The sequence below is a fragment of the Channa argus genome, chromosome 4 (genome assembly GCF_033026475.1).
Source record: "Channa argus isolate prfri chromosome 4, Channa argus male v1.0, whole genome shotgun sequence".
Lineage (NCBI taxonomy): Eukaryota > Metazoa > Chordata > Actinopteri > Anabantiformes > Channidae > Channa > Channa argus.
Genome location: NC_090200.1, coordinates 24,790,915 through 24,808,074, shown reverse-complemented (window position 1 = coordinate 24,808,074; position 17,160 = coordinate 24,790,915). Strand labels below are relative to the sequence as shown.

At 39.4% G+C, this 17,160-nt stretch overlaps 1 protein-coding gene across 1 annotated transcript; it reads left to right on the top strand.

Annotated features, from left to right (window-relative positions):
• The first annotated feature begins 5,132 nt into the window (after positions 1-5,132).
• slc38a8a (solute carrier family 38 member 8a) lies at positions 5,133-16,625 on the top strand. The gene is made up of 10 exons (XM_067502712.1): positions 5,133-5,336; positions 8,157-8,355; positions 8,758-8,914; positions 9,120-9,224; positions 10,349-10,406; positions 13,522-13,636; positions 15,075-15,222; positions 15,458-15,660; positions 15,736-15,787; positions 16,523-16,625. The coding sequence occupies exons 1-10, from the start codon at positions 5,133-5,135 to the stop codon at positions 16,623-16,625; spliced, it is 1,344 nt and encodes a 447-aa protein (XP_067358813.1).
• Positions 16,626-17,160: the final 535 nt, after the last annotated feature.

Genomic DNA, 17,160 nt, shown 5'->3' with positions numbered 1-17,160 from the left:
CATTCTGCAAAAATGCCAAAGTTTGTCCAAGTCCACCTTAAAACTCCAAAATGCTACTGGGAAAATGTTTTGTAGACAGATGATCCAAAGTATAACTGTTTGTGAAAAACACTAGCATTACATGTAGTAAACTGTAGAAAGAGATCAGCATACTGTCAAGAAAACATCATTCCAACAGGGAAGTACAGTACAGAGGGAGCATCATCATTTGGGGCTGCTTTGCTGCCTTTGGACCTGGACCAAAATGAATTCCAAAGTTTATCAACGTGTTGCAGGAGTGTCAAACTCCCTGCTTGTTTTCCATCTACCCTTGCATGACCCACTGCTGATTACCTGGATCAGGTGTGTTCACTCAATCAGAAGCTGAAAGATGAGGTCTGTGCAATGCTGGTTGGAAAATAAGAAGGGCTGCAGCAGGCCCGGAGTTGGACACGTGTCCTCCAGGATAATGTCAATGTGGCTGTCTGCAAGCTGAAGCTCAGAAGAAAGTGTTGTGTTTGGTTGATATTTGTGACACATTTTATGACTAACATCTATAGAAAACCAGGAAATGTCTGTACAGCATATTAGTAGTTACATCATAAACACACAACACTTGGAGCTATTTCACTATCATTATTTAGAAAATTTCAATTGTAGGCAAGTGCAATCATGGATAGAAGGCAGAGGTTTAATGATGTGCAAAAATATGTGTACAATATGTGTTTTATGTCCTAGGACTAGGATATGTAGTCATAATTAAACTGAATTATTTATATCTAGTTGAAATGAAGAAACAACTGGAAATTGGTTAGTCAGCACCAGCAGTCAGATGTAGTTGCTCAGCGCTGCACTGTTGGCATCTCAAAGCAGTGGGAAACCTGCCAAAGCCTTTGGCTGCAGTCACCACCAGCACTTCAGTGTAAAATGCTGAAAAAAGTGAAGGTTAAACCGGACACAAGCTAGTTCTTTTTCACTCCTCAGGTTGTGAAATGCATTTTCTCCTTGGCAGATTGTTGAGAGGGAATAATTGCATTCCTTTGTCTCGCATAATAACATAGTGAATGGACTAATTCCATTTCTGGGCTGAATTCAGTGATGCAGGTTGATTTCATCAGAGGTGATGTGCGCTGGTGTGCTCGGGGGTCTCAGCTTTGGGCCTTTATCCAAGCCTAATAGGCCAGATCAGCCTGTGAATCTGTCACCTGTCCTCTTGGATGATGGCCCCACTGGAGAACTAATCTCACTTAGATCCTTGGGAAACTGGGAAATGACTGTGAAGAAAGCTAGCTGCGCTAACAAGATTTAGGAAAGCTGGTGGTGAGTGAAGGTCACATGCCCTCCTTCCCTGCACAGTTCCCAGAGGCCAGGACTTCCTGTCGGGCCAATCAGACGGACCATTCACATCCTAGATGGGCAGCTGAAAGAGACACCGGGGCGGCTCTGAGTTGAGCTGAGAAGCTCACCACCTCTCAGAATTTTTAGTTCCTTAGGTCCTACCAGCCTGTACCTCTCCGTAACCACTTCTGTCTAACATCTACACTCCTGCTTCCGCTCATGTCTCACCTGTTCATGCCCCCACCCCACCCCCCTTCTTTTTCTCCTTTCATCGGTTCTCCTCCACACCCCCTCCTTTCATGACTTTTGGGAAAGCCTTAGTGATTAAGTGAACAAATGTTTAGGTGTCATGAGATTTGAGTTCACATGACTTGGACTCAAATAAGATTCCAATGTTGAAAAACCAGGCGCAGACAATCATTTTCCTTTTCTGGGAGCTTTGTGCTAAATCCTACTGTCAGCACATTACCATGGCTCACAATGAAACTGATGATCTTCATATTCACCATCTCAGTTTAATCTGTTATGTTAATATAGGCCGAATTTACATTAATTCGTATTTTTCCACTTATAAATAGTCTTCTTGTGAAGAAACACTAATTACTACTGCAGAAGTCAGATTTTTCACACTTTTACATCACTCTTACATCAGCGTACTGATATGAAAGTCCCTGAAACAGAGCAAATACAGATGCCCTACATCAGTCAAAAATCATTGTTAAATTTAGAAAAAAAAAAAACATACTAATGGTGACATGACCTTGGCACGATCACAAGTTGAGGTTTGTCTGTATTTCATTCAAATGTCTTTAGTTTTAGATTTTAATTTTTGGTCATTAACCAAAGCACTGCACTAATTAAAACTCATCAGAGTTACTACAATGCCCGTCCTGTATACTCTTATTAAGAAATTTCACAAAAAATGTCAACTAAACCCCACTTCCAAAATTTTTAGGACATTTTCTAAAATAGTAGAAATAATCAAATAGAATCCAAATTTATAATTTGATGCCTGCAACACAGAAGTTGTGACAGAGGTAAAATACGACTGAGTAAGCAGGTTAAATGGAAACAAATCACAGGAAATCTCAGTGTGACTTACATACAGTATAGGTGAAGGTGTATTTTCCTGAGAGACACATGCTGCCATTGTTGTAACATCTTTTCCTGGTAAATCAGTGAATATTTTAGCAGGAAAAGACTTGGGCTCTAAAGCGTGCCTTTACAGACGCAATGCATGTGCTTGACTGGCCCACCTTTACTCCAGGTCTGTCTCTTAGTGAAAATGTAAGGAGCATCATGAAGAGGAGAGTCAGACAATGGTTCACACAAACTGTTAAAGCTAAAATCTGATATCCAGCTAGAATGGGCAAATATTCCGCGTGCAAAACCTTAACAGTCCAACATCATCCATCATCATTCCTTTTATTCTTTATATTCATATCTAATCCTGGTGGTGGCTCACTAATATTCAAAGCGAATTTAGGAGATTAATTTCCTTTACTCTGTGTTTCTTTAAATTGTAAATAGAAGGCTTGAATCCAAATGAGCAAATTACTTCCTGTTTCACTGTGTGCCCTTCGTTTCCATCAGAGAGCTGGCTTTAACCTACAGGGTACAATCTTTTACTTTGTGACTGTGCTGCAGGAAATTGATTTCTGTAACTTTTTCATTTTCATGCATGAAATTAAAAGTCAGAAACCCAATTTCACGAGTGAAATAAGGTGGTGTTTATGCTTTTTCTTCTAAATCAAATAAAAGGTTTTCAAACTTTTTTAGCCAACAAATCAATTTTGTGGATTAAGTTTACACATTGATGGGCCTGTACGACTACCATACTTATCAGCTTTTCAGAATATTTCTGTCTCATGTTAATGTCTCTTTCCAGGACAAACAGCAGATGACTCATACACACACATACTCTTTGTGTTGATGTCACAATACAAAGTTTTTAAGTCGAAAGAAAATGATGAGGGGGACAGAAGGATGAAATGCGCGAGCAGCAGTTTCATTTCCATTTAGCCTTAACTATAGTAAATTGTCATAACTGTCCTGGCAAAACAGAAAACACTGATGGATAGGACACTGTGCTGCAGATCCATCCCCCATCCTGTCCTCCGAGGTAAGACCTGTTAGAAATGAGTAATGCATGTGCAAAACATTTCCTCATCTGACCTACTCCTTATTATTCTGCCCCATGTCACAGAGCTAAGATTCATACCCCTTCTTTTTTAAAGCCTGGGGCACAGTCAGATTTGTTTCATCAGAGATGAATCTGATCTTGAGTCTCACTCTAAGATAAGATGGTTTAGTTGATTATGAGTTGGTTTAGTTGATTATGACTTACATCTTACGTCTTACATCATCTTTGCTGCTCTTTGCTGTGTTATGTAATCGAAATAGAAATAATTACCCCCTTGGAAATTTTCACCTTTTGTTTTTTTAGAACATTGAATGATGGTTGATTTAATTTGGCTTTTTTTGTACAGATACATACATAATGGAAAAACAGATCTACTAATATTAATTCAAAATGCATAACTAAAAATAAGTGAATGCTTAAAGATTTACCCCTTTTAAAGTAACTCTATCAAATCATCACTGATACAGCTAACAGGTTTCTAAAGTCATACACTGAAAGGAAGATCCCCTGAGTACAGTGAATGTGTTTAATGGGTTGTAGTATAAATACACTTGGAATAATGCTGACTATAACATAACCTTATGGTGTGACCCAAAGATAATACTATATGTTTGCAGTTTAATTAAATCCAGGCATTGTATTACAGGCCGCACCTGTAAATCCAGATGTAACCTCCTTTGGATCACAGCTGTCAAATGTGCTCTACTGAAACAGCTTTCAGATATAAAACAGCACGTGTTTGTTTTGCACCTGTTTCAGTGATATTTATAAGGTGAACACACATATACAGAGTTCCTGTTAGTGTGATGTTTAGTTCATGCTGAGGTTAATCAGTGTGCGTCTAAATCCTGTCTAAAGCTTCCTGCTACAAGAGTAATGCTGACATCCTCTCCAGGTGTAGGCTCAAGGTGTGTGTTCTTAGTTGTATAATTAAGGATAAAGACAGAATTAGCATCAATAATGCATTTTAAAAACAGGTCAGAAAAGCCATAACTTTAAAGATACGGATGAACAGTAACACAGTAATGTAAATACTCATAATCACTCATACATACTGCGTAACATATCAATGATCAGGTTATAATGTAAAGTCAATTTTGTATGTAATTGTACTGTAGCATTTATGTAAAACATTTTTTATAATGTCTTCTTCTAATGTAAATCAATAGAGATTTTTTAATCTTCACTTTTTATGGTTTTTAATGTCTGCTGTATTTGTAGAGTAGCCAAACAATGACAATTAAAAAGATCTTCTGAAAGACCACAACACAGAAACTAGTGTGCAAAGATAATACTGAAGAATTCTAATGGCAGAAGATAATAAAGTTTAATCATGGATAATAAATTATTAGAGCATTAGCACAACTGCCATGAAAACATTTCACGGAAAAACTGAGGGCGTCCATTTATGTCCAGGCAGCAGCCCCCTTCCATCAGAACCACCATCCCTTGTCCTTCCTTCTTCCTCCTTCCTCCCTCCTCCCTCCACCCTCCACCCTCCACCCTCCATGCTCCTCACCTTTCTCTGTGAGTGGCCTCCTACCCACATAGCACTGTGAACAGTAGAGTAGTTAAGCGCTAATCTGGCTCCTGGGCTTAGTGTATGTTCGTATGTAGCCTGTGTGTATATGTGTATGCCTGTTTATGTGTGTGTGTTCCCGTCGGTTGACGCATGGAGGAGCTAGCCAGAGAGAGCATCAGCCTGTTGGCCTCAGCCTCAGCCAAACCCTCGCTGGATGTGGTCTCCGGGCCTCGGCTTGGCTCAATGGGGGCCATTTTCATCATGCTAAAATCCGCCCTGGGCGCCGGGCTCCTCAACTTCCCCTGGGCCTTCGAGAGAGCCGGGGGCATCCGCAGCGCAGTCACTGTGGAGCTGGTGGGTGTTTCTTATTTCAATATTATTATTAATATTTAGAAATATGAGATAATAAGAAAAGGTGCCGCAAAACTGTCATTTATCAAAAGTAGAGTTTAACTTTTAAATATATTTATAATGGAAGTTTGCTGTGGGGGAGCTGCAGCTGATCTGAGAGGCTCCACTGCATTGAGGAGATTGTTGTCTGTTCCAGCAGACAGCAGATGACTGATCTCAGCATCTTTTAGATTGACTTTAGCCCTTAGCAGTCTGACTTTTCTCCTGTTGCCCACATATGGGGTGTAATCACTAACAATCTTTTTCAACTTTGCCCGACCCTAAACTCTTATTGCACTTTAAAACCTTAGCTCTTCATCACTTTCCCGCTCAGCTTGATTGAGCCCTCTCTGTTTCAGTCATGTGTACTAAGTTCCCAAGTTATTGTTTTTTTTGTGGCTGTGCCCCTTGTGGGTGAGGGGACATAGGAGCCTGTTCACGCTGCTTTTTAAAATTCTTCTACCTTTGTAAAGCCCTACAGATCAAACCACTTACAGAGCATCACTCAGTGAAAGAGCGTAGGGCAAGCAGTTCACTACGTTCATTAGTCTTACAGTCCCAGGGAAGAAGCTGCACCTCAGCCTTGTTGTCCAAGCTCTAAGGCTAAACAGTCTTCTACCTGGGGGGAGCGGAGTGAAAAGATTGTGCTCTGGGTGGGTGGTGTCCATATTATATATCTATATCAGTTACCATATTAGACGATGATATCTCAGGATGCTCTCTACCACACACACCAGTAAATGACAGTCAGCACCAAAGGACTGAGACCAGGTGAGCCCTCCTAATTATTCTAGCTGTGTTTGCGAGTATCGTTTACAGGAAGGGGCTCAGGACATACCCTTGTAGGGAGCTGGAGTTGAGTAAGATGGTGGAGGATGAGATACTATGGATGTTAACAGACTGTGGCCTGTTTGTCAAAAAGTCCAACATGCAATAGCAGAGAGATGGTTTCAGGTGCAACAGAAGCAGTTTATTGACAAATGTGGAATGATGACAAGAAATGTAGAACTAAAGTCCAGAAGGAGCAGAAGGAGCAGAAGGAGCAGCCTGACATCATAACCACTGCTCGATGACAGCTGACACTGCATAGGACAGACTACAGTAGGTCTTCCTGTAGGCATACAGGTGTGGGTCCTTTATGTGTGCCAACACCAGCCATTCATGCTTTTCACTGCTCTGTTTTTAGGCACCAGGACAATAGTGGGCTTCTTGAAACAAACAGCTTAGCTTGGGACAGAAAAGTGTTGAAAATTTCTGTCAGCCCCTCAGTGATCTCTGAGCCACTCTCTTAGAAACTATCCTGGGATGTTGTCTGAACCTTCTGCTTTATGTGGAATAATCCTCTCCAACTGACCTCCTCACATCCACTATAGACACACTGAAGGGCAGCTCACCTGGAGGGGGTGTGGACCTGGTGCTGTGGGAAGAGTTGGATGACTCAAAGCGAGGAAAGTATTCAGAACATCAGAAAGGATGGATACAAGGGTATTCTGCATCCCTCCTGTTGTTGTCTGTAATACTCTATGTACCCTTTCCACATGCTTCAGTGGTTGTTGGTGGCTTCTTGCAGGCTGTTTGAGTGGAAAGCAACATGTTACCATGGCCTGTCTCATTCCAAAGTTGAATGTAAAATGAAAACACCTGATTTTCTTAAAATGAAAACATGACCCAACAGTCCTATTTTATTTAAAGCTGCATTGGTTATTTTATACCACTAGGGGGCAGGAAATCACCAAAACAAGCTGGCAGATTAGCAACCAGTCTAAAAAGTTCGTGTCATTATGGTTACTTTGACAACACATGCTTTTAACCTACTGTGACTACAAATATTGATGCTCAAACATTTAATTATTTAATGCATCTCTTGGACTTTGTAAACGTATGACAGAAAAACGATAGATTTCCTGACAAAGAAAAGGATTAAATTAAAATTTTGAGAGAGCTGGGTCACACAGCTCCCTTCTCTAAAACTCTACCTCTACATCTTGAGATGAGATGATGCCCTGCACTGCTTATTAAATCAATATTCATACTTATATGAGGGTTATATAATTAATATCATCAATAAAAGCAATATAAAATATAGTGCTGAAGTATCATCTCTTCTGATGCCAGAAGAAAGCTGCAGCTTGTTTTGCATTGTAAAAGAGCTCTGGCATGGTTTAGCACCTATAAACTCCCTTTGCTGGATACTGGAGAGAAACATTTAATTGAATCAGACTTATGTGTCTAAACTTTTTTCACACTGTCCAAAGTCACTCCCAGGTGTTTTCCACCTTCATTTTATTTGCATAATTGATGTCATTCAATGACTAATTCCAAACTTGGACCTAATAGCTGTTCAGCTGGGATCGATAAACCTGAAGGTTGCTTCCTCTTCACACTGTTGGTCTCTTCTCACTTTTTAGGCTGTGTAGGTGCTTTTCTTATTTTTACTGAAGAAACTTTTCTCTCATCAGAGGAAAGTAGCTCACTGCTTCTTATCAGAATATTAGTTCATAGTGCTGGGTTTATGTGGTTAATTTTCCTTGTCTATTTGTATCTTAATCCTGCAGCATCCAGAGCACACACTAGCATTTGTAGCCTTTAAGAGCTGCATGCTATCAAACTGATATCGAACTTTAATAGCAATTCAGTGTGTTCATGTAAGGAAACGAAAACTTAAAAATGCATCTGCACAGATGTATAAACAGACATTACAGAAAACACTGGGATTAACCCTCAGCATGTGAATACAGATTAATACCCTTTGCCTCATCTGTATCTCAATCTTCATCCACTCAGATCTCCTTGGTGTTCCTGATCAGTGGTTTGATCATCCTAGGCTATTCCTCGTCCATCAGTGGCCAGTGCACCTACCAGGCAGTGGTAAAGGAGGTGTGCGGTCCAGCAATTGGTCAGCTGTGTGAGATCTGCTTTGTCTTCAACCTTTTCATGATCGCTGTGGCCTTTCTGGTCATAGTGAACGACCAGCTAGAGAAGTGTAAGTTGGACAATAAATGTTGTGCTTTTTACTTATATGTTTCTTAGCATCAACATTGATATTCATTTTTGCAAATAACCCATATGAGATATTTCTGTAATCACCCTTAGTGGAATCCATAAATGTTTGCGACACTTGGCATTATGTTGTTGTGGCTCCACACAATTATCTATCTCTCTTAATTAAAATGTAGTTGGTTACAATCTCCCATCTTCCTATGTTAGACGGGATCCTCTGACCTTGCTTGTTTTTTTTCTCCTCTTGGATGAAGAGTATGGTTTAGTTTTTAATGAAATGACGACTGATGTTAGGCCACTCCCATAAATTGATAATGCAAACTAAAATCGTCCAGTGAATATTGACTTATGTGCTTGCATTTCATATGTCTATGTGTTGTCTCAGTGTGTGGCTCCCTGTATGAGTTGGTGACGGGTTTGCCGGAGTCAGAGATGCCATACCACTTCTACACAGACCAGCACTTTGCGGTGGTGCTCCTCTGCACTTTCCTTATCCTACCGCTGTCCATCCCCAAAGAGATCAGCATTCAGAAATACATCAGGTCAGGAGTCCCATAATAAATGTTGACATGCTTAATGCACAAAAATACAGTATAATACAATTTAATGTGCAGAATGGCATCACATTTATTGGGCACCTTTTGATTTTGAATACTCCACAAAGTTTCCTTTGGTGCTACATACTTTGCTTTCCAAAATGTCCAATGCACAGGGTTTAGTTAATCTTGGTGTTTTCTGTTCTCTCAGTGTTCTGGGTACTCTGGCTGCAACCTACTTGACTATAGCCATCATCATAAGATACCACACCACACCTGCTGTTCGGGTTCCCATCGCCCCTCTCTACAGCACTGGGTATGTGTCAGATTGTGTGAGTGTAGGAGGGGGACAAATGTTGAGACCAAAGAATCCAAAAATTCGGCTTGCTCTGGTCATAGTGGATAGTGAACTGCAGACAAAGTGGTTCCACAATAGTGTTAATAATTAATAATAATCATATACTTAGCATCGCTGTTTTTAGATCAAGTTGTCTTACTTTTTGGCATTTTGAAATCATTTGCTACCACCTACTTCTGTACAGAAAATTTGAGAAAACTGAGGCAGATAGAGACAGCCTTTTTGCTCCATTACCTGCCCTTATGTTAAGCTAAGCTAACTGCCTCCAGGTTCACTCTTATCAGACAAGTTCAGTATGGTTTGTTGATTTTTAGTTGGCTGAATCATTAGTGAATTGACACTTAATAACTGTACAACATTAATAACTATAAAAATTCAAAATTGAGGTCATGCAGGCCAACACACATCTGAGCACATGTCACAAGCCCAGTATAAATTTTGGATGGGTTGCAATAGGAAGCGCATCCAGTGCTGAATCAACGTGCAGACCACATAATCTGCTGTGGTGTCCCCGAGTTAATAGGATAAACTGAAAAAGAGACACAAATAAGAATTTAAAAATGATAATTTCATGATCCAAACTTAATTATTTGGTGCTTTTCTCAGTTTTATATTATTGGAAGCAGAGTTTCTTAGATGTGTCTATGATTTTCAGTTGTACTTTTACATTTTACCGTATAGAAAGTAAATGTTTAACAGCCTATGTAAGTTCTATGAAAATTTCCTTTAACACCAGATTACTTCCATGTTATGATCCTGCTTCCAGCAAACATGGTCATCAACAAGGCTTCAGGAAATCTATTCTGAATTCGGGCAGAACAGACAAAATAGATCAAACCTGCTCTGTCCTCATCTTAAACCTCTGTGACACAGTTGTGACACCGTCTGCCTCACTGACTTACCTCTTTTGCTCCTCTCAGCTGTGCGGCTGTGATTGACAGCTGAACTCTGTGGCAAAGTGGCACTAAATGTCACGGCATTATGAATGGATCCCTAACAATAGTCTATTTGTCCTCTGTGTTGCGACATTTATGAACTTCAGAAAATGACTCTGTTGTGCGTGTCCTCCTGTCTCTTTGAAGGAACGGCTCCTGGGCCTCGATGTTCAGCGTCGTTCCCGTCATCTGCTTTGGTTTCCAAGTGAGTACAGTTTGAAATGTATTCATTGATGACCATTTGAGGTTCATGTGTTTGCAACACCATGCTTTGGTAATGCTGGAGAGGTAGTTATTACACTTATGAGTGGTATTTGTTTTTATTGTATGCATTGATTTTGTCCTAATTAAATGGAAAATAATTAATTTGCATTTTGTCAGACAATCAAGACTGAATTAATTGTCTTTCATTGTGAAATAAACTTTCATGTACCATAAAATAAAATTATAACACATAAACAAGATAAATACACTCACTGGCCACTTTATTAGGTACGCCCGTAAACTGTAATACCATTCAATACAGCAGCTCTACCATGAATTTTTAAATGTTACAATTTCTCAGTTTATAGGTGAAAAATTAAAATTAGAATGGGCTTAGTATTTAGCTGAAGATTGTTTATGGAGTAAAGTAGCAACACTCTGTAACACCTCTGTAGTGCACTACTTTAAGTAGGCTGAGCGGTTTACTAGTCTCAGAAACTCCCAACAGTGTGAGAGATTTCGACATCTTCCCTCTTTACAGCTCAAATGTAAATTTATTTAGCATTTCCGAAAATGTAAGTATTGGATTGCATTCTGTATCACATACACACAGGTCTAAAAAACCTGATCAGGACATTTCTTCTCCCCTCAGACATCTAGTCCTTGCTCAAGGTGTATTGTTGGATTTTCTCAATAAATCTGCACAGTCTTGACTTTATTATGTAAATTGTCTTGAGGAGATTTTGTTGTGAATTGACGCTATATAAATAAAACAGAATTGACAAAGTTAAATTGAACATAACTAAAAAAAAACATTAGTTACTGAGTTTCATCTTAGTACAGGTCAAAGAAAACACAAGGAGTTAAATAGTGATCTTTATTTGTGCTGGTAGCAGGATTTTGTTACCTCTGGACAGACTCAGGCTACCTGTTTTTCCGAGTTTGCTGTCCTCATGCTAAGCAGATCTTTTTCTGCAGATGCTAGTTTCCCATGTAGAGTACAGACTTGAGAGCACTGGCAGGCTACACATCTCAGCAAGGAAGCAATTAGGTGTTTCCCAAAATGTCAGACATTCTTTTAATTGAGGTACTTGAAGTTTCCTTTAGCCACTGGCTGAGCTTAGAAAGGTCACTAAGGATTCAGGTCAAAGTTCAACAAATTTGAACTTTCGTCTCACATCTGATGTGTTGATGTGTTTGTGGAGCTCTGGGATGATGCATCTTTTTTCTTTTATCCTCATTGTGTGATGATGAATGTTTTTCACTAAATCTCTGTTGAGGATGCTTGAGGATGTGGAAGTTTCGGTTAATAAATGTACTACCCTGACGTGATCTTACTTTAATTACAAATTGCGCCATTGTACATTAGCCTCCACATGCTGGGTCAAAAGTACACTTCTGACAGCTTGAAATTACAGCCTAGTTACAAGCACAGGACAGTACAGAATACGTTTATGTTTGTTATCTAGAGCTACAATCTCATCATATAAGTTAGGGCTTCACATTACAATCATCATGTAGGCTAAAATCCTTTCTTTTCTTATACATAGACTATACAGGTGACAAATAGTCACATTTAACCAACAAACGATGCTCTGTTTTAATTAAGAAATATGCATTTGTAAATAAAAAATTGGAGGTGTCACCTCTATTCCCTCTATTTATTTTCTCCAGATTTATCCATCACCTCGTGATGATTTCTTTAGGACATTTAGACGTCCAAGGCATCATTTATTGACAGAAGTTTTAACTTCTATACCCAAAAAGTGCTCCATGGTACACCCATTCTCAATGTACTTTTCTTTGAGGTTACAGTGACATTGGTGGATTTTCCAGCGTAAGTAGGAACCTGAATCAGGAAAGAAAAATAACGGCTACATTTTCAAAATAAAGTTAGTAATAACATATTTTACTGGGATGGAGGCAAAAATCTCATATCTAAAAACCTGGGCAAATAAAATGAAACCTAATACATCCTGAGATTTCATTAGAGTTTTTAGGAGAGTGAGGGGTCCTGGTGGCTGGTACAGAAGGCAGCGGGTTCAAATCCCACCCCATCAGGTGTTGCCCCACCCAGCCACTAAGGGCAACCTTGGTGCCGGTCCCATGCCTGGATAAAAAAATGGGAGGGTTGTGGCTGGAAGGACATCCGGCATTAACACACATGCCAAATCAACGTGAGGAACATGTTCTCCTGTGGCGACCCCTGAAGGGACAAGCCAAAAGCTGTTGATCTATTATAACTTTGGTTAATTAAATGCTATAGCACACACTTTTTTTCTAATGGCAGGTATTAAAGTGATACTCTGTTTTCTCATCTTTAGAACCTGAACATTTTCCTTAGGTTAGTGCGTTTAAGTGTAATGTGAAGGTCAGCTGACTGGCGCAGCCTGAAGCTGTTATACTCCACAGGAGCTCAGCGGAGGGAGCTTTACATATTTCATAGTCTGATAGAGTGTGGGAAAAAGATCATTCTGTCAATCTGAAGCAGGATAGACTGATGTGTATCTTCCTAAGTTGCCAAGGCAACCAACGAAAGAAGCTGGCAGGATCCAATAAAAGGAGAAAGTGTGCAAGGATTGAAGGATGTCCTTCCCCCAAACACACGCTAAGACACGATCCCTCAGGGTGAGTGATTGCAGCGTGGAGGTTAGAAAATAAGCTGATAAGATCCTGAGAGGAGTGAAAGGGAATAAAGAAGTGAGATTTAACAATGAACGATTGCAGCTGGGATTAAGTGGGGACAAGAGCCTGTATCCTGACCGCTGGGATGGTTTAACTTGCTTCATTGTGTTGCTCAGAACTCCTAACCTTTTCATTTAATCCCCTATTTAATCATAGCTCATCGCACCAGCAGAGATTTGGATTTCCATCCTGCACCGGGAACGTTCTCTCCATGTTGGATGCCGTGTCTTTTCCCTTAGTTTATCTTGTCTGAATCTTGAATTTCCACCCTAAAATCAAAGTGGATATCACCTTAAATCAGAGAAGGAGCTAATAATTTAAGCCAGTTACAGGAGTAATCAAATAATAACCTTCACTTTTTGCACTGATTTTTAATTTTAAGTTTACTATCTTATGTGTGTGTGTGTGTGTCTGTGTGTCTGTGTTTTTAGTGCCATGAGGCATCCATTGCCATCTACAGCAGTATGGAGAACCAGCGGCTCTCTCACTGGGTCTTCATCTCTGTGGTCTCAATGATCTTCTGTCTTGTCATCTACTCCCTCACAGGTCTGAAAAGGTTCTGCTTCCTCTCTCCTCTCACAGTGAAACCTAAATTAAAGCGTGTGTGTTTAAGTGGTTTTGATACAGGGAGGTCTTTTCTTCAGAGGGAATGACTGGATCACTTTTGCCTTTTTCCCTAAGGTTTTTAGTCATTTATGGAATAGAAAAATGGTTAGTACATTTGACTTATCTATTTAAATATCTTAAGATCGTCTACAGTATGTAGATTGGCACATGTAGATTGCATACATACAGTCATGGATTTATGATTTATCTTAATAACCTTTATGATTCCTATATTTTTTCTAATTTCAAGAAGTTGACATTATGCTTCTGAGTGAAATGTCATGACAACTAATATATAGTTGTGAAATTTGATTAATGTACAATATTACCCTTAAAATATATTAAAAACTAAAATAGTGAACATAGTCTACATCGTAGCTAAACCATGATGGTGAGACCATGACTCATCATGGTGAGAATGTGCTTATGATGGTGTGTTAGTCAGAACTTAGAAAAACAATCACTTTTTTTAAGGTTTCATCCGTCTTTAAAGCAGGCGATTGCTAACAAGTGGCTGAATCAGCGTCAAACATGCACTGAAAACAAAGAGGGATTGTTCATGTCAATGGTACAGTTTCTATCACCCATCAGGGGATGACAAATAGAAAGGAATGTGTCTGAAACTAAACATAAACTTAAGCAGTGAATGTAAAATGTTGTGTGTGCTCTTTGACAGAAACAGATGAGGGAAAATGGGACTTTTGTGGTTGTGCTATGATAACTTTCATAGAGAAGACATCAAGTCCTTAAAATGACAACAGTACCAGAAGGACACAGAGTTTGATTTCATATGTAGGGGGATTACAACACACTAGTGTTTGTCCCAAAAGCCTGTTAGCTTTCCTATTTCAGTGCGGTTCAAAAGGCGGTTTGTGCCACAGATTGCTGTGAGCTGTGAGCTAATAATACTTTTGTTGACCACATTTTCTCCTTCAGTCTCAACCTTAAAACATGAAGCTCCTCAGATTGTTTACAACTTCATTGTCTGTAGTAACAAAGTCAATAAAGTAGTTAAATATGCTACTTTCTGTTAGTCAAGGCCAAATTTTCATGTCCATCCCATCCATTGGTAGCAGGTGTAACAAACTGGTCCCCCACATGTTTTATTTAACAAAATGAGGTTAGCCTGTGGCTCATTCTCTTCCCATTTGGGAAAATCAATAACAGGAAGTTGTGCATATAATTCACACAAGGAGTCATTATGCTACAATGAATTCAAACAAACAGATACTAGCAATCAAGCCAGGTGCAACCTTCCAGTAGAGCCTTTTATTACTATGTCCTCCACATACTGAAAATGCCAGATTTAACATTTGGCTGCATTATAGCTGTTGCTGGTTAAAGATGAAGAAACATCACCCCTCTTTCTCTGTTGCAGGGGTCTATGGGTACCTGACATTTGGAAAGGACGTAAAGGCCGACATTTTGATGTCATACACCAGCGATGACATTCTAATGGTCATCGCTAGGCTGCTGTTTGGAGTTTCCATAATCACCATTTATCCCATCACCCTGCTGCTGGGCAGGTCAGGGAATAGAGTCTTGTAAAACACCTTTTAAATGGGTTTGCTGTTTCAGTTAAATCAGTCAAGGAGATCTGGATTTAGTTTCCCTCCTTATATATAATGTAAGCTATTATTTACAGTTAATCTCACCTGTGAATGCAAAATTCTTTAACTGATATGAAAGACTAAATACTTTGCTGCAATGTTTAATTTACAAAACACATCGAATACAAACACACCCATTTCTGCCTATCAGATCAGTGGTCCAGGAACCCCTGCTGAGTTGGAGGCGGAGCCGTTATGGGGTAGTGACAGCGGAGTTTGAAAGCCGCAGCCGCTATGCTCTGACAGTCATGTGGGTTACAGTAACATTGCTCATCGCCATCTTTGTGCCTGACATCAGCAAAGTCATCAGTGTCATCGGAGGCATCAGTGCCTTTTTCATCTTTATCTTCCCAGGTAACACTCTGGTTATAGATTATAATTCTGTCACATGTGTTGCAACCCTTAAGCCCCATGTTTGTGTTTGAACAGGACTCTGTCTGGTGTTTGCCATGAGATCTGAGCCAGTGTCCTGGAAGACCAGGTGGGAATATAAACTTAATTTAAATGCTAATGTAATATAAATACACATCTTAGAAATAATCAAGAGACAAATAAGGATTTGGTTAGTAATATAAGTTGGACTGCCTAAATAGGGGTTTATCAGTATGTTTATTTCCATTTCCATTTTTTTTCTGACTAGCCTTTTGAATGAAGTGTCTTAAGTAAATTTACTTTCACCTGATGAAGGTGATGTCCTCCTGTCATTCCAAGACCTTGCCTGGCCATTGCTTTAGATCAGATTAAAATATGTTTCCAACATTTGGCCAGATGTCTACAATATGTATTGGGTTGATTCTTGCTCCTCAGATTATCTATTAACATCAAGTTGTTATCTCAACTGATTGGAAGTCAAAGATTCTATACATTGTCTATACATTTCTACACACAGAATCTGCCTTGGTCACACTTCTGCTTATGCTGTAAATAACTGAGCACATTAATATGCCAGAGGTTGAACCCTCTATATCTTTCTTTATTTATTGATACTTGATCTTTTCTCTAACACCAACCACAGCATTAACTTTACTTTCTATCCCATATCAGCAGATCCATTCAAAAATTTTGGCCCTTTATTTTTTGCACTGTTGGAATAAAATGAACCATAACTCTTTGACTCATTACTTCTTATTTTGATATATTGTCTGTTTGGTCAAACTTGTTTGAATCATTTGCTTTACATGTTCAATTTGTTAATTTATTAATTGTGTTTGTTCAGGGTTGTCCTCACAGTTTGGGGAGTGGTGACTCTGATCTGCGGAGCTTTTATCTTCGGCCAGAGCACCACCATTGCCATCATGCAGCTCCTCAGAAAGATCTGACTCTTCCACTTCTTTCATCGAGACAGTGTGAAAACAGAATTCCATTTCCTTTACCTTGTTTACTCTTTTTTTTAGGTACGTTCTACTTCCTAAAAAAACTCTTCACACTTCGGTCAGTGGAAAACAACCACATTCATACCAAGTAATGATACAAGGGCTCCACCTTCTCCCAGATTGTCACAGTATGTTATTTTTACTTGAGTTGAGAACTATTTGGGAGGAGACCATATTTTGTTCATGTATTTTGATGTGTGTAAATAAGCCATGTGTTGCAGTATTGTGTATGTTTTTATCCTTTAGTTGAAGGCCGATGATATGGACACTCAGGCAGTATGTTAGTGAAACACATGATTAACATACTAATTAGTATATTATTTAGCTTAGAAGGTTAGTTAGCTGGAGAAACTTTGGAGAAACTGGAGGCTTTGTTAATTATTAAGATGAAGTTACCAACTGTGATTCCTGCTAGTGGCCTCCTATCATGACATAGAGTTGGCTGGAGTTGGTTTGCATGCTGATAGCTAGTGATACTGAA